This window comes from Micrasema longulum, unplaced genomic scaffold, assembly GCF_059751315.1.
Source record: "Micrasema longulum isolate JH-2025_06_02 unplaced genomic scaffold, ASM5975131v1 h1tg000607l, whole genome shotgun sequence".
NCBI classification, from domain to species: domain Eukaryota; kingdom Metazoa; phylum Arthropoda; class Insecta; order Trichoptera; family Brachycentridae; genus Micrasema; species Micrasema longulum.
The window spans coordinates 519468-541590 of record NW_028277803.1 but is presented as its reverse complement, the minus strand read 5'-3'; the positions used below and the strand labels follow the sequence as shown (position 1 = coordinate 541590).

At 36.5% G+C, this 22123-nt stretch overlaps 2 protein-coding genes and 1 long non-coding RNA gene across 12 annotated transcripts in view; 1 reads left to right on the top strand and 2 right to left on the bottom strand.

Moving 5' to 3' along the window:
* The window catches only part of Dab (DAB adaptor protein), a 70454-nt gene extending 56661 nt beyond the window's left edge, over positions 1-13793 (top strand). For 6 of the 7 annotated variants that reach the window (XM_088228773.1, XM_088228772.1, XM_088228771.1 and 3 more), the window contains 9 exons: positions 996-1205; positions 3523-4146; positions 6520-7798; positions 8357-8557; positions 10210-10309; positions 10559-10681; positions 11088-11182; positions 11726-11807; positions 12318-13793. In XM_088228773.1, coding sequence (XP_088084899.1) covers positions 996-1205; positions 3523-4146; positions 6520-7798; positions 8357-8557; positions 10210-10309; positions 10559-10681; positions 11088-11182; positions 11726-11807; positions 12318-13218 — 3615 coding nt within the window. In that variant the 3' untranslated portion in view covers positions 13219-13793. The remainder of the gene's footprint in view (positions 1-995; positions 1206-3522; positions 4147-6519; positions 7799-8356; positions 8558-10209; positions 10310-10558; positions 10682-11087; positions 11183-11725; positions 11808-12317) is intronic. The other variant, XM_088228775.1, reaches the window with a different exon arrangement.
* Positions 13794-14255: 462 nt separating this feature from the next.
* Positions 14256-19073, bottom strand: Srp54 (splicing regulatory protein 54). 4 transcript variants are annotated; one of them, XM_088228778.1, is made up of 4 exons: positions 18227-19073; positions 16866-17026; positions 15529-15660; positions 14256-15057 (listed from the first exon to the last, which is right to left on the bottom strand). In XM_088228778.1, exons 1-4 carry the CDS (start codon positions 18923-18925, stop codon positions 14379-14381), a joined length of 1671 nt encoding a protein of 556 aa, XP_088084904.1. In that variant the 5' UTR covers positions 18926-19073; the 3' UTR covers positions 14256-14378. The 4 variants fall into 4 exon arrangements, with proteins under 4 accessions (XP_088084904.1, XP_088084905.1, XP_088084906.1 ...); XM_088228779.1 differs by having other exon boundaries at positions 14256-15054; XM_088228780.1 differs by having other exon boundaries at positions 15529-15612.
* A 1031-nt stretch (positions 19074-20104) lies between these two features.
* Positions 20105-20845, bottom strand: LOC148280208 (uncharacterized). The gene is made up of 3 exons (XR_015822664.1): positions 20668-20845; positions 20361-20546; positions 20105-20210 (listed from the first exon to the last, which is right to left on the bottom strand). It is a non-coding gene; the product is annotated as an uncharacterized LOC148280208 (long non-coding RNA).
* Between the last annotated feature and the right edge of the window lie 1278 nt (positions 20846-22123).

The following is a 22123-nucleotide window of genomic DNA, read 5'->3' as shown; positions in this document are numbered from 1 at the left end:
TATTTTAAGACAAGTCATAAGTGAGCGATTAGAATGGATGGCGATAACTCCATAAAAAATCTAGCTCTCTCCGTGCCACAAGAACCATGGAGGACCAGGAAGGACCAAAATTTAATGGATAGGCAACGTTGGAAATGGGGAACTGGGAAGGAAGGGCAGCAAACCAACAAGAGTGAAGGAGACTCCTGGGCACAGCCATTGTCCACCCAGGGCCGTTGAACTTGTGATGATGAGTTTAGTGAGTTGTGCATTTCCAGGCAGATAAAAAATACCGTTTTGTGTGGGAAATATTCCATAATTTTCAATGCATATTCGTAAATATCCAACGCTTTATCCATTCGGGATGCTTCATTATCTATAGGTCTCCAGTTCGAGATGTTTCAGAATCGTTAGGGTGCACGTTTTTAATTAGCACTATTCAATTTCGCAACGCCACAAAATCGCTCCCAAGTAGCGCCTGCTAACGTCACTCAACACAAACATTCTTGTTTTCATTGCAGTATCTCGGCTACACCATAAATGTCTTATAAAATAATTTGTTTTTTTAAAATTATTACTGGGGTGGATAACGTGTCATTTGTATGGACATTTACAAATATGCATCCTGGACTAGTGTTTTTGGCTACTCGACTACCTGAAATCCTGAAAATGGAAATTGGGTGAAGATTATTCTGTCCAGTGGTGTTTGCTCACCATGCCTGATGCCATGGGTTCAATTCCCATCACGATTGCGTAAAAAAAACATTTTAAAAGGAAGATTTACACTGCAATATTTTACTGTCCTTAGACTGAAAACTGAAGCGTAAGGCTCAGTGATGATTTAGGTGAGGAAATTGCATTTTGACAATAATGTTTCTATTAACATATTGTAACAGCGATCGAAAACATTTTTAAGAAAGGAATATGGAAGTCTAGACATTTACAGAGCTTATGACCTCTCACTGTCATCGCTCCTTCATCTCACTTTACTATAAATTATAATGTTTCTCGCCCAGGGATTCCTGCCCCCGCCCCCGAGCAGCTCGCGGGGGGCGCGCGCGGCCGGCGTGGCCAGCGAGGGCGGCTCCCCCTTCAGTCCGGCGCCGCCGCCCTCGGCGGGCGCGCGCCCCTCCCACTTCACCTTCCCGCAGCCGCGCGCCGCGCCCAGCCCGCCCCCGCCAGAGGGGCCCCCCTCTACGCCCCCCACTGTCCTGCAGGACACGCACGTTAGTGACTTGCAATCCAGTGTTGTCAATAGCCTTTTTGTTTACCAAAATGTAGATTTTGACAGTCACATCATCGTGGTGCATAGGGCACTTCATTGGTATTCTGATCATCTGTTACATGAAGATAAAGTGATCAATCATACGCTTAAGGCGCCAGTTCTTTATCTATTTATCTCGTGTACTTTTGCATTAAAATTATTGAACTGTAACATAGTGATCATTTTTTTTTTAGCTATAAAAAAAGCTCTTAAAATCACAATGATCGCCCACATTAGTATTTCTGTAAAAAAGCAACATTTCAAATTTTTAACGCAAAACACTTTTTTATTTATTATAATAACAAATAGTAACAACATCTGAATTATTTCGGTGAATTGAGGGCATTGGAAGCAGAGATAGCAACCTCCAAAAAAAAAATTTTTGTTATGATGTCATTCTGTACTTTATCAACTTTATTTTATAAAAATCATGAATTTAGTTGCAAATGTAGTTCAAAATCATACTTCGACGGTTTGAAAATAGTGTTTGGAAACAAAGATAGCAATATCCATCAGCCATTTTATTCAACCAATGACAGGCTTGAGATTTAAATTTTCAAAATGCATGTGCCATACGAATGTTAAGAAAGTTTTTTGAATTAATGTTTCTATTAAAGCTAATTTATTAGCATCTTAAAGCTTAAGTTCAGTGAAAATAACATTTCTAACACGAAGACTCTCTTTGGCATTAGTGTAGCAGTTTTTTCTATTTTTCTCGAAAACGCCAAAACGGGAGTTTGCCATCTTTGCTTCCAATGTCCTCAATTATATACAGGCGAACTTGGTTATTACGAGGAAGATGGGAACGATTGAATTTGCTCTTTATAAGCATTACTCGTTATACCAGAGAAATGATTTTTTAAATTCCAATTGCCATTGCATATTGTCACTAAGTAAACAAATAAATATACGTATTGTTCATACAGGTAATTAAAAAATAAATATCCGTATAGTTCATACAGGTAATTAAATCATACAGGTAACTATTATGTAAAATGATAATAAATCCTTACAAACATACTACTTTCGAAATTTAAAATGCAGTTAAAAAAACATCATTATTTTTCCACAATATTTACACTGTGGATAAGAGATTTCTTACACACCTCAAGGTTTTTCGCGCCACATTCTGTTTCACAAATAATTGCCGTTTTTTCACCGATTTCACCCCTTGAGGTGATTTTCACAAAAATGGCGCTATATAAATTATCCAAACATTATTATTATTATTAGTAGACGGTTTATAATTTAAGGGTTAGTTTTCAACTGATCCCTGTTCGTAATGTTTATTATGCATTGACCAGAAGACATAAAAAAAAACTGAAAAGCATTATAAAAACCCCCGAAATAAGGATGACACTCATAAACTACAAAAGAAGTTGTAAATTAGAATGTTATGCCGAGCCGGTACTTTCTTGGATTTTTCACACACAATTTCAATCATGTGTGATATTTCTCAATCTTGTCGGCGAAAATACCAATTAGGTACTTAGACACTTACGTAGTGTCATAAACGTCATCCTATTTCGTCTTAAGTTAGCCGCCCGTTTAGATTTTGTTACTCACGTTCTTATTTTAAAAAATACGTTTTTAAACGATTGAAGAGTTTTTGATCAACAGTTGAAAATACTTTTATTCGGTATGTCCGAGAAGCAGCTCATTATAATAGTGAATAATTGTATGCAGAAACCATAAACTGAAATGCCGATGAATGTTTCCTCGTTACATCCGAGCTCTCACTATTTCCGTGATCGTTATAACCAAGTTCTACTGTATATGCATTATTCTCAAAAGAACGATCAAAGTGATAGCAGGCAATCATTACCCATTTTACTCTACCCAATGTTGTAATGTTGTAATCTTGAAATAAAAACAGTAATTATCAAAACTGGACACAACATGAAAACTCAATGACAGCCGAGGCAAGAGAATTACCCTCGCAGCGCAATTTACGAGGTTTACAAATAAATATTTTGCTATGGATAGGATTTACGAGTTTTTTTTATTTGACCTAAATGAAACATTGTACTGAAGTACAAGTTTTACACACATATAAATAATTTAAATATCTAATGGAAAATGCCAAATATCCTTTTCAATCATTTTGGGATTTAAGAGTTTCACAAGTTAGGCCGATGATGTGTCTATTTATGTACACACCCTTTATCTTTAAGTTCAAGAAAACATTTCAAAGTATAATTTTGGATTAGATTATATTTTCTCGTTACTTTGTTTCTGTGAGTTTGTTTGTATATAATATGTACATTTCTTTTTCGCAGATCCCATCAGAATCAACATCAAACTCCAACCTATTTGACGTGTTCACGGACTTAGACCCTCTCGGTACCGGACGCAGCAAACCTTATGTGGACAAGAAGCACTTCTTCCAAGAATTAAAAAACCCACCAAAAAAAGTCCTCAAGGATCTCGTCAGTACCGATTCCCCTCCCAAGCCAAAAGAAATAGAAGCAAAACAAATTCCTCCTCTTCCGAAATCCGTGTTCGAATCTGTGCCTAAACCGGATTACTTGACATCTGTAGGAAGACAGTCAGGCGGATCAGTCAGCATAGGAAAACAACAAGAGTCGCAAATGTTTCCTATCATTCCCTCCTTGTTCACTTCGGATCCTTTTGCCGAGACTGACCCTTTCGACAATACGGACCCGTTTGCCGAATCTCTCTGCGAAGATCCTTTCACGGGGTCTGCTAGCAAAGATCACGGCTCGATAGAAAGTAAACAATATAAAGCGGCGGAACCATCGCCACCAATTTATCAGGAGACTAAAATGAGGATTGACATTCCAATTTCCCTGCCTGCATTATTCTCCAACCTCCAGTCTGATATCGCACCACTCCAGGTCTCTCTACCTCCCGAAAATAAGTCTCCCAGATTACTTAGACAGGTATTTACTAATCTTTCTCTCTATTCTTTATTTTTGACATTTAATGTTCCTTCAAAGCTACATTTTAGGATGTTCATTTAATATTTTTTTCTTCTCCCATACAAATATTGAAAATTGTTTAAAAAATTTCTAGATTTTTTTTTTTAAATATTTTTTTTGCTTTTACAATAAATGTTACAAATACAAAATATACAATCACATAAACAAAACTAAAAAAATCTACAAAGGCATGCCAGGGTAGAAAATATGTACCCAAACACAGGGTTTGGGTATATATTTTTTAAAATTTCATTTAATGCGAACAGAAAAGAACACTATAGATATCAACAAATTTAAAAAGTGATAATATTAAAACATAATAATGTTTGATAATAAAAAAATGGACAGGGCACCAATGGTTGACTTTTTGCAGTATAGTTGGGATGTTTATTGGCTTACGTACCCAAAATATTTTATAAAGGATGCCTAGAGCTGTCTTTCGTTGCTACGCAAAAATAATGATCTGTCAGTAAAGCAGTTCAATATGAGAATTTTATTTTTGATACAAGTAACGAAACGTTCGCTGTGTTAAAGTTTTTTGGGAAAATTGATAAGGACATGCGGAATCTTGAGGTATGAAAACATGTTGCTTTATTATTTATGTATGACTAAAATTAATATATATTACAATGTGTACGAGTAGAGCCTTGTTTTTATATGAATTTTACAAGATTAGTGTTACATTTAACATCTAAAACTAATTTAATATATGGGGTAGAATTTTTTTTAGTATCGAATAATTATCGGTGTGCTGTCAATAGTACAAATAGTGCTCTTGAACATATTTTAAGCTTCCGTTTTGGTAAAATAATTATTATACTTAACAACTGTTTACCTCGAAGATGGCTCCTGCAATGGTAGCCGAAACGTCGGAACGTATTCAACTTAAATGGGATCACCCAAAAAAGATACGTATTGAGCATTAATGAGATTGTTTCTTAAAAAGATAGAAGTGAAAATGATAATGATGCTTACATTACCAAATATAAAATAAATGAAAAACCAAGTACAAGGACTACAAAAAAGTCTATTACCATTTTTAAAATTAGGAAACAATACAATACATGGTAATAAATTTAACATTCTTGATAAAAAAAACCACAAACCAAAAAAAACAATTTCAAAAATAGTATGCATTGACATATTCTTATTCTTAATGGCGGGGGTCAGTGCTATACAAGCTCCTGACGTCACTGTGACCTGCGAGGATCTATTGTGTCGGCGAAAAAATATTATTATAGTCCTTAAAATTTAGCTTGATTAGAATGACAGCTGTCAAACTAATTTCATTAGTGATGGGAAATTACTGATGGGAAATTACTGATCACTGATCAAATCGATTTTATCAGTTATTTCATGTAATCATGAAACTCTGTTTCCGAAAATTGATATAAAAACGCAAAAACAAGCCTATTATAGTGTGTTTAACACAATTATTCACCAAAGAATGATATATTTATACTTTTTTCATGAACAACATCAAATGAATTATTTTTTTATTCGATCAATTTGTCCCATCATCTCTAACGTTTTTGCAAAATGATGTAACCTAGTAAAAACGTCGTTAATAATTAGGTTTATTTTACTTTTAAAGCTGATTTTATAGATTAATGTTGTTTTATGTTTCAAGAATTGTATTTAAAAAATAAATTAACACGCCAGATACAAATGATTTTTCGTGTGTCAATGTAAATAACTCCTTTGATGTTACTACAAAGTTATGTTGTCACTTTTTCTGACAACTGTCATTCTAATCATGTTACATTTTAAGGACTATAGCATCGCAAACATCCAGAAATATATAATATGCCATAATAAAGAATGTTTCATGTGTAATTTATTACTTTCAAGTTTGAATCATTTTGATTACATCAAAATTGCAGTTGTTTAGGTATGGGCGGTTGAGTGTATTTGACTGTGTTAGTGTATTCTACTTTTGTTTTTTACATTCTTATTTTTATTTTCCCCGAGTCAACTCATAGTATTAAATTTTATTATATTTTTTCAAGTTTAAGAAAGATCGCTCGGTTTTTGTTGGTATATTTTAATTATAAATACAATCATATTTTTTATAAGAATTGGCAAGAATTGTTAATAAATAAATAAATTATTTTTAAGAAACCTCATTTTTATTCTTAATATGTCGATTTTCGGTACCCTTACCTTATATGCCATACATAAAAAAATAAACTTTTTAAATCTGCTTTTTTTTAATACATACTTTCATAAAAAAATTCAATTCAAATAATTCATCTCTATAATATCCAAATTGAACAAAACACAACAGAATATCTTGTACACCATATACATAATGCTTATTTATTTCATTTTCAGCCATCAACAGACAGCAAGTCCAGTATACGGCAGCGTCCACAGTCTAGCAAACCCCCCACGCAACCTTCCCCCTCTCCCCCTCCTCCGCTGCCCCCGAAGAAGCCGGTGGAGAGGGGCGCAGAGCGCACAGAGGCAGGGCCCCCGCTGCCTCTGCCCGCGCGGCGCCGCCCCGCGCCCGCGCGGGAGCCGCCTGTGGACCCCGGCGAGTACTTGCCTCCTCGCCGGCTAGTGCCCTCGCCCTCGCCCTCCCCGCCCCCGTCCCTGGATATCACGCTGGCCCAGCTGCTGGCGTGCGGCATAGACGACCTAGCCGGCCGCCTGCATATGCCGGCAGACGTTCTCTCCCGCATGACCATCGTCCAGTTGACTGGCCACTTGAGGGAATACCTTCACAACGAAACTACTGACAGACCACCTCGAGTGGCCGAACGCCCCCCCCACACTCTCGAAAAATCAAACAAATTCGATACTAATTTCGAAGACAACTTCAATGCTGACTCACCCGACACATTTGTAGCAAATTTTGATAATTTTGACAGCAAACCTTCGTACGATCGCTACGCAGTATTCAGGGAAATAGAAGAATTCAAAAGCCTTCCGGATGAAATCACCGCTCCCAACCAAGAGGAACCCGACTCTCTGAGTTCCCAGCCCGAACTTCCTCGTGACCCCACTCCGGCTCCGATTAAAGAACCTTCCAAACCATTCTCCGACATCAAATTCGACTGCTTCAATTCAAATACGCAAAGCAAATCAACAGCTTCAAACTCTAAATTAGAAGAATTAAAAAGCGTAATTAACAGTTTACATAAAACGAGTCTATCTCCGACACCTGATATTGACATAACGGCCGCTTCGGATTTTAAGGGTAAAGAAGGAGAGAGTAAAATTAGCAAATCTAATTCTGACAGGTACGCGGCCTTGAGAGATTTGTCCACATTGGATGATACTCCCAGACCGCTCAGCGCCGATTTGCCCGACGAAACGGAACTCAGTGCACCTCTCCAAGTTCCGAAAGAGAGAAAGAAATCTGATGAGAAATCCGACGGTTTCGATCATTCTGATTTTTTCGACTGCATAGACAATTCATTGTCATTGGCAGCAACAGATGAGGCATTCAGAAAATCTCCCCTTGTGACCAAAGACATCCCGAAAAGTCCAGAAAAGATAGCTTTATCAGTTAGGAAGTCTCCTGCGCAGTTGAGTGCCCCACAAGCAATGGTGTCGGGATCCATAAGTGATATTGCCAGTGAATCTTCTCCTGAAATAGTACTTACAGGTAATCATTTTCTTTTACATATTATACTCAACAACCGAAAGCGATTACCGTATGAGGAATTTCAGTGGTTATAAAAAATAAATATTTGTTAGTAGGCTGTCAAACTAAGCTAAAAAAACATAATTTTATTTTTATGTATCGTATTATCATCGCTATGATTTTTCAACATTTTGCAATTTTGAAATTACTCCGCCCGTGATGTCACAAGTTCTAGTTGGTGAGCTCTGCAGATTGATGAGTTGGCTTCCCGGAAACCAGAAATCTATCACAACACTCAATCGGTTGATTTGGAAAAACTTTGACATAGTTTAAAGTAGTTTATTTTTAAAAATATATTCATACATTTTTGGGAAACTTCGCTGTATAATTAAATGCTCTAATTTTAATCACGGATAAGAAAACATTTTTTAAATTCAATTTCTCAAATCAACAGTCGATATAATTTTAAGTAACTATTTAATTACTGTTCTCATTATCATCTCATCTCTAAACTTTTAATTTGGAGATGTCTGAATTATGAACGGGATGATGTAAATAAAGAGATTCTGGCGTTTCCAGGGGGTGTGGAGTCTGCCGTTGCTGGGAGACATGGGCGCGATGCCTGGGTGCTACTGAAGGGGGGCGCAGGGGCCGGTGGGGGCGGCGGTGCGGGCAGCCGGGGCGGGGGCTCGCCCTGGTCCTCGGAAGAATCCCCGCCCCCCCACCACGAGCCGCAGCACCACAGGAGAAACAGAAGGAATGTGCAAGTCTGGCATACACGTGAGTAAATGAGATTTAACGTTTGTTTTATCCAAGAAAATATCATTTTTGTGAGAATTATATTAATGGTGCGATGCATTCATTTGTTTCTGGCTCAAAATGGGTTTACTTGTCTTGGGAACTGAAAATGCATATTATAGAATTTAGTATTTATTCTTGTGTTTATCTTTACCTTCAAATGTTTTTTATATTGTTAAGCAGTCTCATCTTCTCATGCCCGTATAAAGAGCCTGCTATAACTTTGTATTAATGAAAAATGATTAATTTGTAATATGCCTACATAAATAAATCTCATGCACACATTCTAGAGCAAAGTTCACCAACCTTTTTTATCATATAGTTCATGTGCCGATTTTTTCTGTTTTGGGTAGACCGCCTGCTTTTCTTATATATTTTTTCACAAATTCTTTTTTTTACATAAATGATACACAAAAAAATCAATAGGAGAGATAAGCTGATGCTTTCAAAATTAGGCTTTAATTTAGTCAGCCTTAATTAATAATTAACCTTAAATCTCCTCAGCGAGGCTTTTTTGTAAGGAAATTGGCAACTGCGCTGAAGCCCTTTCCCGCGAGGTATGAAGATGGAAAAGCTATTGAAATATGGAGATAAATAAAGAGAGCACGTTACCTATATACCTACATAGATACTATCCCTTGAGGTATTTTATTACGAAAATGGCGCTATATAAGTTATCCATAATAATAATAATTGGTAAATTATTACGGGAAGACAAAATTTTAGTGACAGCCTGTCTAAATGGAATCCACTCTCGTGGACCCCCATTTATAGCTCATGCACCCAAATTTTTTTTTCTCGATCTAGACCATTTAGAGAATGACTACTCTAGAGCATATAAAATATTATCCTAAAATTGCCTAAAGCCAACTCCTATCCGTCATCCTAAGGCAGGTTTGTGTCCTACACATAAGATTTTAAAAAATATTTTTATTCTTCCCATGCGGCTCCTATCGGAGGTTGGCAAACATCACTTGAAACTCCTCTAAATCCTAGGCTATTCCGATGAGCATTGCTGCATCTGGTTTTCCAAACCACTGCCGAAGCTTCCTGAGCCATGATGTTATTTCACGTCCCGAACCCTGTCTACCCTCTATCGTTCCTCTTACTATGAGCTGTAGAAGAGCATACTTTTCTACATCGAATATGTATGCGGCCTATTGTCTTTTGACAGTGACTAACAGTTCACTATCTTTTTCCATTATCTTCAATATCCTTTCGTTGGACACTCGATTAGCCCACGAAATACCCTATATTCTCCTTTACAATCACAATTCAAATGCCTCAATTTATTACGGAAGTTTAGAGAGTCTATCCTTCCACTCCATACAACAGCATGGATAAAACATATGCTTTGATAGCTCTCCATTTTGTGCTCGACTCCAGGTCTCGGCTGCATAGGAGTTTTTGTTTATGAGTTTTTATTATGTGTTTGTGTATAAAAACCACCTGCCTCGCCTCTATGGAAAAAAAAATTCACAGATTTAAAAAAAAATAAACTATGCATCAAGCGGGTATTATTATTATAGAAATAATTCATCTGGGTGAGAAATAGTTAAAGAGACTCCAAATGAAGATTTCTGGTAAAGTTATTTAAAATCAGTAAAGTAACATCGCCTCTTTTTCCAAATTAGGCCAGACATCCTCATCCTCTCGCGACGTATCACCGTGGGACGAGGAACCGCCTCCGCCGAGGGACCCGGTGCCGCACACCCGATCATATCATAGAGAAAGGTACATTTTTCAAAGAAAATAATTAAAATATGACACTGTTTGAGAATAGCCGTGTTCTAATAAGTGTTAGTGTGTGTCATAAAGCCTTCAAGCGGGTAAATCACAAAGATAAATTTTGTCTATTTTTTTAGCATACGAGAACTTTTTTATTTTAACAGAGAGAATTTATTATGTAACTTAATTCAAAATCTGGGGATATATATTCCGAAATGAGTTCGGTATTAAGGATGAGTTTGCTTTATATTCTAGACACGAATCAGCGGGTTCTCGAGAGAGAAGAGATTCTGGGGGCTCCAGGGAGAGGAGAGACTCGGGTAGCGGTCGTGAGCGACATCGTAGGAGAAGACTTTCACCGCGGGATGATGATGATGAGTAAGAAGTGTTTCATAAATGTTGATAAAAGCGAGAAATGTGAGCTGACAAGCAAAACTATCAAAACTATATATATAATATTTCCAGAAAATCAATAACTAAAAATACAACAAAAGTAATCATTTAAACGACGAGGAAAACATATTATAAATCTGTCTGGTCAATATTAAATCCATATTAGTTACTATTCAATAGCATTACAAAGTGAATGCCGATTCAATTAATAATATAAGGTTTATTTTATTTGTGCGTACAGTGAAAAATCTGTTTCTTTTTTTATTATGCCAATAAAACTTTGTTTTGCTAGTAGGAGTTATGCAAGTGATTAAGTTTAGAGTATCCGTTTAATCATTACAAAACTGTTGATTGGATATTGTCAGTTTTATGTAATGCAACTATTTTTTAGATGGTCTGGAGATGGAAGTTATTCGAGAAGGCCGGGGAGTCGAGAGGCAAGAAGAGAACGGGGGTGGTCTCACGATGATCGGAGGAGACCTGATGGTAAGGTGTAGCCTTACTGACAATTTAATTTTTAAAAACTTAATGAACTTTGAAAACAAAAGACATTAAAACAATTGTCTAAGCTTACACTACGTACTCATTCATAAGATGAAAAACATACAATTTTTTGTCAACGGAATGGATTCATTGTTAGTTTTATGACTTGTAGACAATTTTTTGTGCACCACATACATTCCGTTAATAGGATGTGTCCCATTAAGGCATCACTCATAAGTGCCATTTTTTTGTATTATTGATATTCAAAGCATTAACTTAGTGGTCAAACATTTTATTAAATGTTAATAAATGATTGTACATGACCACTTATCAACTTTTTTTTGCAATAACTACTATGAGTATTGCATGTTGGTGTAATTAGTGTCCGGATCATCAGAATGAAGAGATGTGGATGAGGGAATTGTTAGACATAGAAAAGTCGGTAAGTGGGTTATATACAATTATTTACTAACATTTAATAAAATGTTAATTTTTTAGCTTTGTTTTATTCCGGATTATTGATATATATTTTAATGATTTATACAGAGAGAGGCTACAGTACGGTGGGAAGAAGAGAGGGGCGAAGGAGAGGAGAACCACCGTGGCAATCGGAGGAACCTGCCCATAGGTAATTCATTATTTTTTTTACATATCGACACTATGACTTTTGTACCAGTTTTTGAACTTTATTTAGTTTTTATAAATGAATAAAAATTGTATCAGGGTTAACAAATTACAACAGAGATGGAGAATATTTTAGAAAAAGGAAATATGTAGTCTCTAGGCACAGGGCTTATGATCTGTTGTTGGCTCTTTTGAGTGGCCATTTTACCATATCCCTACTTGGCTATCACTGCATAAGTAATTTTTGTTCTCTTTACAAGAAAACGAAAAAAAATGCTTATTTTATCAAATGAAAAAGGAAATAGACTTCAGTTTTTAATAGGCAACATTTTATAATAAACATTTCATTTTAATACGTACTTTGGTTGAGCCTTAATAAAACAAACAAGTTTTTTGTCGTCATGTAAAAAGGACAAAAATGGTGAAATCCAGTCTTTGTCTACAAACACTTTGACAAACTCAAAATTAAATTGTTATTATTTAGAATAATCCTAAGTCTTTGGAATTATTTCAGATACACATCCACAATGGGAAGTCGAGGATGGCGGCGATCGGGAAGCAGTGGGGAGGGAGAGAGGGTGCGCCCCCCCCGCCACCATCGCGTCCCCCGCACGGTCCCCCACGTCGTCCCCCCTCCGGCTGCTCAGCGCTCCCCCTTCGAGGATGACTTCGCACGCTCCCCGTCCCCGACCTCGAGGCACCGTCACCGCTTCTTCGACGACTTCAACCATTCTGAAATCGACTCACCAATTGCTCCTAAAAACGGGACGCGCTTTCGATTCTCCAACGACTTCTCCGAGAAAGACTCGCCTAAATCTCAAAATTCCCCCTTCGAGAATGATTTCGTCGAAAGTGTCAATCTGTCCAAAAAAATTAACTCCAAGTATGATAGCTCTTACGCGAATCTAGAAAAAGAATCACCAGTGTCGGCGCGGGTGTCCAATTTTAGATTCAAGTATGACAAGGAACTCAGCTCAGAGAACCTCTCGGGATCTCCCGCTTCCCCCCGCCCTCGCAACTCCTCCCCCCCTCCTTCGGCACGGTCCCTGTTCGAGGACGACTTCTCCCCCGAGCCGCGGAATGGCATCCTCCGAGCCGCCGACACCAACGGAGAACACTCCAGAAAAGAAACCATCCGGGAAGGAGAGGAACTCAGACTACCCACAAAAGAGGAGAGAATGGAAAAGATTGTCGGGTTCGATTTCGGCTCTGGAAAGGAAGGACTGCCAGAAAACAGACGTAGTCAAAAATTTAACAAAAACAGACCTAAAACAGAGTTGGACATCAAGAAATCTGAATCTGTGAATATATTTGCGAGGGAGAGTGATCCATTTGATGGAGATGACTTCTTTAACTGTACAGCATCAGACCGACCGCGAAGAGATAATTGGCAAGCCAGCTTCGATAATGCGTAACATTGCCAGTTGGGAAGTCAAACAGACGATCTCGGGACTATTTGAACTGTGATGGAGCTTGAGCATTTATTAAGCTTTTAATGACCACTAATGTTGCATGGACATGCGAGAGAGGTCTGGACTACTGTGACAGAGTAGTACTATATCTCCCTATTAGTTAGCTTTAGCTAACTATTGCCAATTAGTCCACAATTCCACAAGTCATTGTGCAACATACTAGTTTTAATAAATCACTTTAGATGTTAAAACTTTCAATTAATATACATAAATGTTTTTACATAATTATTAATTTATTACCTCGTACGTATTTAATTTATTACATTTTTTTACAAAGGCATTTTTGTATAAGTATTGTTCGACCGAATGTTGAGAATGAGATTACAGATAGTATGAACAAATTTTATAATCCTATTATTTTGTAAATACACCATTTATTTATTTATTGGCTTCCTGATGAAATGTGCAATGAAATTGTATGACGATTGTATAGGACGAAGAAAAGCATTTTACCATTTATTACTGTTGTATAGATGTTTCATTTTTTAGAAATATATCTGACTCATTCGATGAATTAACTTGGTGTTTTCTTCATACCATTTATCCATAAATTTCAAAAATTGTTCCTGCCTTTAAATATTTCATTAGACAACAATAATCTGTAAAATTCTAGTGCCATAGACTTGCACAGACTCACTATAAAAACTGTGATAAGTTTAGATCACTCGTTAATTTAATTAAAACATAATTTTTACACTTCATTTTGAATTGGTGAACTTATAATCAGATTTTTTTGAACAAGTAGTGTTTGGGAACTGGTCGCCATTGTATTGTGCATATCAATTTCAAAGGCAATATAAATTACCATAAAATACTGAATTAATTTCCTAAAATATTCTAAGAATTACAAAACATAAATCAATTATAAACCTTTATTTAAATTTCTTTTTGAGTCATACCAAAGGGGTCTTCTTATAACTGTTATACCGCATTTATGTATTCCACTATAAAATATCTATTCTGAATTATAAAAAACATTGTTAACAAACACTTTTTTATGCTTATGAAGACAAATAATACAAAGTAATAACATTACAAATGAATTTGAAAGTTTATTTACATAAGAAATGTAGTGCCATCGGTGCATAAATAAGGGAAGTTCATTAGGGAGAGTTTGATATATCCATGTTGTCGGGGGAGTCTTTGCTCGTGGCGGCTTCGGGAGATTCGCTTCGTTCTTCTGATTTGCGAGATGCCTTGTCAGCTTCGAATCCCAGGTCCTCTTCATCGTAATTCCGCACTACTTTTGGAGCATTTAGCTTTTTCTTTCCCTCTACGCTCGGAGACTTGGACCTTCTCTTGGACTTGCCCTTGGAATGCGACCTCTTGGATTCTCTGGATTTGGACCTCTTTCTGTCCCTGGATTTAGATCTCTTCCGGTCTCGGGAACGCGAACGTTTTCTGTCGCGGGAACGAGAGCGTTTTCTCTCACGAGAACGCGATCGTTTGCGGTCTCTAGATTTGGAGCGACGTTTTCCTCGCGATCGGCTCCTTTTCCTGTCCCTCGATCTAGAACGTTTTCGTTCTCTAGATTTAGAACGCTTCCTATCTCTCGATTTTTTTTCTCTGGACCGAGATCGCCGTTTTTCTTTGCCGGGCTCTATAGAAGAAGACCTTTTCTTTTCCACGGAAGGTTCTTTCTCGGGAGTTTTCTTTTTATCGTCTTTCTTCTTTTCTTTTTCCTTTTCTCTATCTTTATTTCTCGATCGATCACGTTTGGATGATTTTGAACTTTTTCCGCGAGATCTTGACCTGCTACGACGTCTTCTAGAGCGAGATCTGCTAAAATGTAAAAAAAAATGTATGAATTTTAGAAATAATCTTGATAGAGTAAGTTAAAATCAATGTTCACTAAGAATAATAACCGCTATCTCAGAGGTCATTCATCAAAATTTAACATTACGTCCTTTACATTTAACCCCAGAAAGAATTTCCTGACAAACCAGGTTGAGGGGCAATAGAATATCTTTCCAAGGATAGTGATTGGTGCACGTTCAGTTGATGCGTTTAAAAACGACTGGACGAACACATCAATTTATGTTTCCTATTGTATTATGTGTGTGCATTAAATGACCTAAACGCATCAGCTTAATCCTGCTAGATATTTAATGTACAGGTTTTCTTATGACACGTTGTTTGTCTTTGGTAAGATCTTTTTCTTAAAATGTAAATTGTTTTATATTTTGTCATGCTTATGCAAAAAATATTTTTTCCGGCTGATATACCAACAAAGCATAATGAAAAATATGATACCTGGAGCGATGTCGGTTGCGGCGGCGCGAGCGAGAGCGGGAGCGACGGGAGCGTTGTCGCGAGCGGGAACGAGAGCGACGTGATCTGTGGTGTGAACGGGAGCGACCATGTGAATGCGAGCGTGACCTCGTCCTGCAATATATACTGGGATTTAGTACTCGTGACAGTTGCACTTACTTATACTAAATACATTTGCAAAATATTTGGCTGAAATTTAAAATTACACTTTTTTTGTTGTTGAAATATTTGCATTCTTGCGTATTTATTTTTGAGGCCATTCTTAACTGGTTGCAAATAACTCAATACTAGAAAATGAGATCAAGTTATGGTAGAGCGGGGTTTGAACCTCAGATCTCTGATCCACAAGTTACAATAATTGCGTGCCCTTATAATGTAAGATACAAACGTGAAAATATGAATGAACTGTTCTAAAGCCGAGAAATTCGAACCAAATATTAATGCCACTTAACACTTACTGATAAAATAAAATAAAAATCGAGTAGCAAAATATCACGACATAAATTTAATGAAAAAAAAACATATTTTACTACGGATATCTCCCATTTCAACCTCTAAAAATTCCACAAAAAGTATAGTGTGTTTGCATAAATGAAAATACAGAAAAAAATATTATAGCATGTAAATTCTAATAAAGAATCAATTAACTGGTAAATTAACCATTTAATAATTCTGTGTTGATAAGGTAAAGGTAGTTTAGTTAATATTGTAGTATATATATTCGTTAACTTATCTACCTTAACCTTATCAACACAGAATTATTATATATGTATTTGTTAAAATACTCTTGTATTAAAATTTATGTACAGTATTTATTTTTATGTACTTATGAGTGTCATGGAAAAAATCTTCAGGAGTATATACATTTACATTTTAAAATACATTTTATAAAAAACGCTTATCTTAATTATAAGTTCATCATTCCTGGTCATGTCCATAGGAAGAAAAGTCAGGCAGCTGAACATAATCACTTTGGAGATCAAATCAATGAAAGGGCAAATAGGTACTCTCGCTATGACTTCCCCATCTAAAGGTTCCTGGCCTTATATATTTTCTCAATTTGACTTATTTCGTTTTATTTTATTTTAGTCCAATAAAAATTTATTTGAATGTCAATTCCCCTTTTCATGGGTCACTGCACCGGTACACGGATCCAAGTGTATCTTAATATTTTCTTGCGACACGAAAGCATCAGTCCCGCGCTTCGGGTGCCAGTCCGAGGACAATGAAATATTCTGGTGACGAACCGGTCATGGTAGGCAAACGCCCTGAGCATTAGACTATGAGGTGGACATAAGTTGAAAGATGTAAAAAGATACCTTCTTTTATCCTTGGAGAGCATCCCAATAACAGGATCAATGGCTGCGGAGATAAGATTCTGCGCTTCCTTAACTCGGCACATTGCTTCCTCTATCTCTCGCTGTGCTGCCTCATTGCTCTTGGTTTGTGGCTTGGATATGGCTTGGGTTGCGTGGTGTAACTAAAATAACAAAAATAATTCTGCGAGATTATAATCAAACTTTTGGGCCAAGAAAATTACGAATTTATTTTTTGATAGATTTAAAAAATAAATCGTTTGTAAAAAACCAGCCAATGACAAGTCATAAGCCCTGTAAATGCCCAGACTTCCATATTCCCTTCTCAAAAATGTTTTCCCTCTCTGTTGAAATAAATCTCTGGCGGCCTCCGTGGTGTAGTGGTCAAGACGCTTGACTCACACACGAAAGGTTCCGGGTTCGATTCCCGGTGAGAACACAAAAATTAAAATGTGTATTTTCTCAAGCCTGGGTGTTCTGTGATGTAATTCACCACTGTAATTGGGCCGCCTGGCCTGTTGTGGTGCAAAAATAAATAAAAAAAAATAAAAAAAATTTAAATATATATAATCCCTAATAATTGAGTACTATGTGCTATGTATAGTTCCCAATATTAGTATTTTGTTGCATCTATCTATGTAGGTAAACCCGTACCGAGATAGATGCAATTTGTATGGTGTGGTATCGGTAGGGTATCGCACCCGCTGGCAGCACAGCAGGAAGCGACAGCAAGGCGATCCGCGGTCACTCGCTCAAATATTTTAATATTCACCCGAATGACAGCGGACCGTCCCACAATCACCGCTCACCATACCTCCCACAAGTACAGACACATATACATATCTGCAGTAAAAAAAAAAAAACGTAAATAATACACTATGTTTCAAGGGCACTATGCCTTGTCCAAGAGCCACATCGCCACCGGTTTTGAAAACCTATGTAGTGGTTTTATATATCTAATTGATGAAGGAAGTATATTATGTAGTTTTATTCCACTACAGTAGTAGTAGTGCTGGGCCGATGTGGTCCTTAGTTTGGGAACAATGAGGCATTTGTTTGGGTTAGCTCTAGTTTGGTGTGAATGGTCTGCTTATTTCTGCGTATGTATGGTTTTGAGTATAAATGCATAAGTACATTTATTGAACAGTTGATTAATATTTAAGACAGGAAAACCGTAAACTTGATGGATAATAACAATGGGGTTTTTAGTTGATTATTCTAATTGTAGCTTTTTGCGATTTGATGATGGGTTCTAGGTTAGATTATGCTGCAGTGCCCCAACCGATTATGCCATATGAAAATGTGGACTGACCGGGATAGATTCTTGTAAAGATTTAATCAAATTTATTAAAATAATTTTTTACCTTTAACATATGACCTTCAATTTCGGTTGCATGCAGTTTGAGGGCTTTTATTATACTTTCTTGTTCAGAAAATTCAACCAAAGCATAACGTAGTTTATCCGTGTCCCTCTCACAGAAGCGCAAATACTTGACTTGCCCAGCCATTCCGAAGTGGTCGATTAGTTGCTGACTCGTAATAGTTGTTGGAACATCAATAACTAATATTGTGCGACGGATTTCTTCAATTTTCCGAGAGTCGTAAGCGGCGGGTAGTGGAGGATAGTTCGGCAAGCCACTGGCGGTCAGCCGTGGGTCGTTTGTTTGGATCACTTGATTCGGAGGAACTCCTTCTAAGGTGTTCACCACTTCTGGGGGTAACCGGGGCTCGGCCGCATTCAATCCGGGGACCAGAGTCCCGTTGCTGGACATTTCTAACGCTTTGTGTTCATCGGGAATCTCTCCAGACTGCACGGGAATGACTATCAGAGCGCGGTCAATGAACACGGTGTTTGTCATGTGCTGTGCTATTCCAACAGTGGATGCCTCGTAATATTTCACGTAGCATATTCTAGATTGTACTGGACACGAAACATCGCGTATCGTCGGATAAAGACGGATATCGTCTATCTTCCCCAAATATCCGAATAGCGTTTGCATTTGATCCTTCGTAGCTTGAGGGGCGATATTGGTCACCTGAATGACGCGAGTGTTCGCCACCATTTTGATATTGAAGTTTAAACACAATTTTATACCAAAATTATTTTAAACACTACATTTTATTAACGAACGTATTCCAGATAACCATCAAATTATTACCCAACGCGAAAAGCCGCGGAAACGAGCCGGCATTCGCGATTAATCTTGCCATAGAAAAAATCTCTGTAAAAACAAAAGTGGAAGCAAAATACGATGCTCAAATCTTGTCTATGATAAAAATAAGGTGTACTCTCAAACTCCATACTCTGCTTGTTTTGTAGGTAGGTACTATGAAAAACAATTTTTAAAAATTATACAGTATGTGAAAACTATTTTTTTGTTTAAAACTAGATTTTAATACGAGCTAAACATACGTGTCTAAAATATTCATCATAAAAAAAACTTGTTTCCCCCTAAAATAAGCAGGTAATTTCATAATTCATCATAAAGTCAACTTTTACTTGTATTCAAAAATTACGCGGCGATATTTTAAAACATGAATTAATATGGCCTTCCAGTTCATTATTTTATGTTTTGTCATTTCCCAAACAATACATTTTAAGCACTTTAGTAATAATGACCGTTTGGTTCACGTTAGCTAATTCTGAAAAGAACCCCATTTTAATTACGGCCATTAAAAATAAATCCATTTAAATAATATTTACCTGAACTATTCCGTCTATTGTTAAAGTCAATGAGGATTCAATAACTTGGATTAAATTCGAATGACCGAGCGACGAATTATCTAGAATTCCAAAGAACCTTTCTTTTGAAAATATATTCGTTTGTGCTATCCCAGGATAGCAATTTAAACTTGCCTCAAGCTTGTATCAAGTTTGAAGTATCAAGAGTTCAAGCTTGACCCAAGTTTAAGATTGCAACTCTGTAAACTTGAGGCAAGTTTAAAGCAAACTTCCTAGTTACCATCCAACAAACTTACAAGTAACATTATGTTTGTTTTTTACAAAAAAAACAATCATCATGCAAGCTTGGATTTATTTAGCAAAAAAAAAACAAAAAATACAAAAAAAAAAACAAAAATAGAGAGAAAAAAACAAAAAAAGGAAAAAAAACGAAACAAAAAAAACACACAAAAAAAACAAAAAACACGAAGCTTCTTAAAATTATTATTGTTAAATAAAATATCTTGTTATTATTACTCGGTATATTTATTTTGAATAAATAATAAAAATTACGGGCTATTTTTGCCAAGAAAGTCAGATGATGTGATGTCAGATTATGTGATGACAAATAATTCATGTCAATTGACGGGAGATCGGAGTCCGGTGCATTCTTTTGTCTCTCAACTCTGAAACAAATAAATAAAACTGTTTTATGACTTCCTAGCTTTTCGACTAGTGGGGTTTCTCATGCTAAAAAGTATCCGATATTTAAATAAAAATTTGTTGCAATAAGGGAAAACATTTTGGGAAGGACATAAGGAAGTTTAGGTATTTACTGGACTTATTTACTGTCATTGGCTGGTTGAAGTGGCCACTTTACAAACTGTGTAACATTAAGCGTTCTGCCTATGTTTAAACATCTTCGTTTCCTCAACTCTTCGATCTGTTAACTTTTGTGAAGTACAAGAGCCTCTGGGGTTAAAGTACTGGTTTATTGATATATTATCAACAGCCTTTTCGTTCTATAAATAAAACATAATTCAATCAATTAAATTCAAAAGTAGTATAATGTTTGTGATATTTAATAATTAATCAGTTAAAACTATTGTAAGCATTATGCAGTGGATGAGAAATTATACTTACTTTTAAAGAGCTCTTGACAAGACGGTTTTGTCGAGTGACAGTGCAACAAAAACTCATTTCTTATGTGTTTTCCTCAATGGCATATCAATAGTTTATCCTTTAAACTGAGTATTAACACTTCGACAATATTAAAAGTTTTAAAATTGACGGAAAAACGTCAAAATGCGTAATTAAAGAACGCGCATGCGCATTATAAATAACATGTAACCCACGGACAAAAACGGTGAAATATATCATTTTTCTATGACTTTGATAGTATTGCCAATCTGAATGTTGTTTGGAATTAACCACTTTTTTGGATATTTGTAATGCACTTATTTAATTCGGCGGCCTCCGTGGTATAGTGGTTAAGACATTTGGATCACACATGGAAGGTTCTGGGTTCGATTCCTGGTGAGAACACAAAAATTAAATGTGATTTTCTTAAGGCTGGGCGTACCGTGCTGTAATTCACAACTGTAATTGGGCCTCACTACCTGTTGTGGTGCCAAAAAAATCGGTCTTGTAGAAAAGTTCTGGGATTAATTATAACAGTTTAAATAAAAATAAATAAAAAAAGGAAATCTCTCCATATTTTTATGTATATGGCAATGTGTTGATCATCACTATATGACTTTCGGATTCTGAAATACCATTCTGACATAACAAGATTCCAGCAAGTTTTGTCAAAACTTGTCTCTTCAAATTTGTCATAAAAATATTCCAGCAACTTTTGATAAAAACTTATCTCTTCAAATTTTCCTTTTCAACCTTCCATCAATCTTAAATCAAGTTTGTATCAAGTTTCACTGCTATCTGGGATGTAACAAATCTCGTAGAATCAGACTGTTCCACGAGGCTCATCGGAGGCCGTCTTCCAGCCTCGAAGGTCTTTCCATATCTAGAACATCTATTGTCCTCTATGGAACGCCATTTTACTGAACCACCAGTGCGTCTGCCTCAACTACAGCCGCCCAGTCTTCCAGCTGGTTGTCGTTACCAATGGGACTAAATTTCGAGAGCTACCCATGGCTCTATCCATGGCAAATTTCTGCCCAGGACATCGCCCTGCTTGTACTCATCCAAGCACAGCATCCGGATTATCATCGGTATGCCGTTAACTCTCCACTTAGTGAAACTCCGGCAACATTGTGTTAAAAATAGATAAGTGAAGAGTGGCAACCGCGAATTGCTTTAGTTAAGGATCTAGCTGTGTAAGTATTTTTTTTTCATGTTTGTTATTAATCCTAAGTCATTTTTCATATTCTAGATTAATAAACATAGGTACATAAAACATTCAATCTCTTTACGTTATTTTCCAATTTACACGTTTTCAGGATAGATGTAAATTTGTTAACTTTCTTTGGGTCTTAAATTCATTTAATTTTCATTAGAATAACATTATCATGATGGAGAATTTAAAATAAGGAAAACACATGGTAAGTTAACTTGATATCCTACATATCCGATATGACAC

Coding starts and splice junctions, on each gene's coding strand:
- Srp54 (XM_088228778.1), bottom strand. CDS start 18,925: ATGGTGGCGAACACTCGCGTCATTCAGGTGACCAATATCGCCCCTCAA. Junction 17,027..18,226: donor TTGAAGGTCATATGTTAAAG/GTAAAAAATTAT, acceptor TTGTTATTTTAG/TTACACCACGCAACCCAAGC. Junction 15,661..16,865: donor CTCTCCAAGGATAAAAGAAG/GTATCTTTTTAC, acceptor TATATATTGCAG/GACGAGGTCACGCTCGCATT.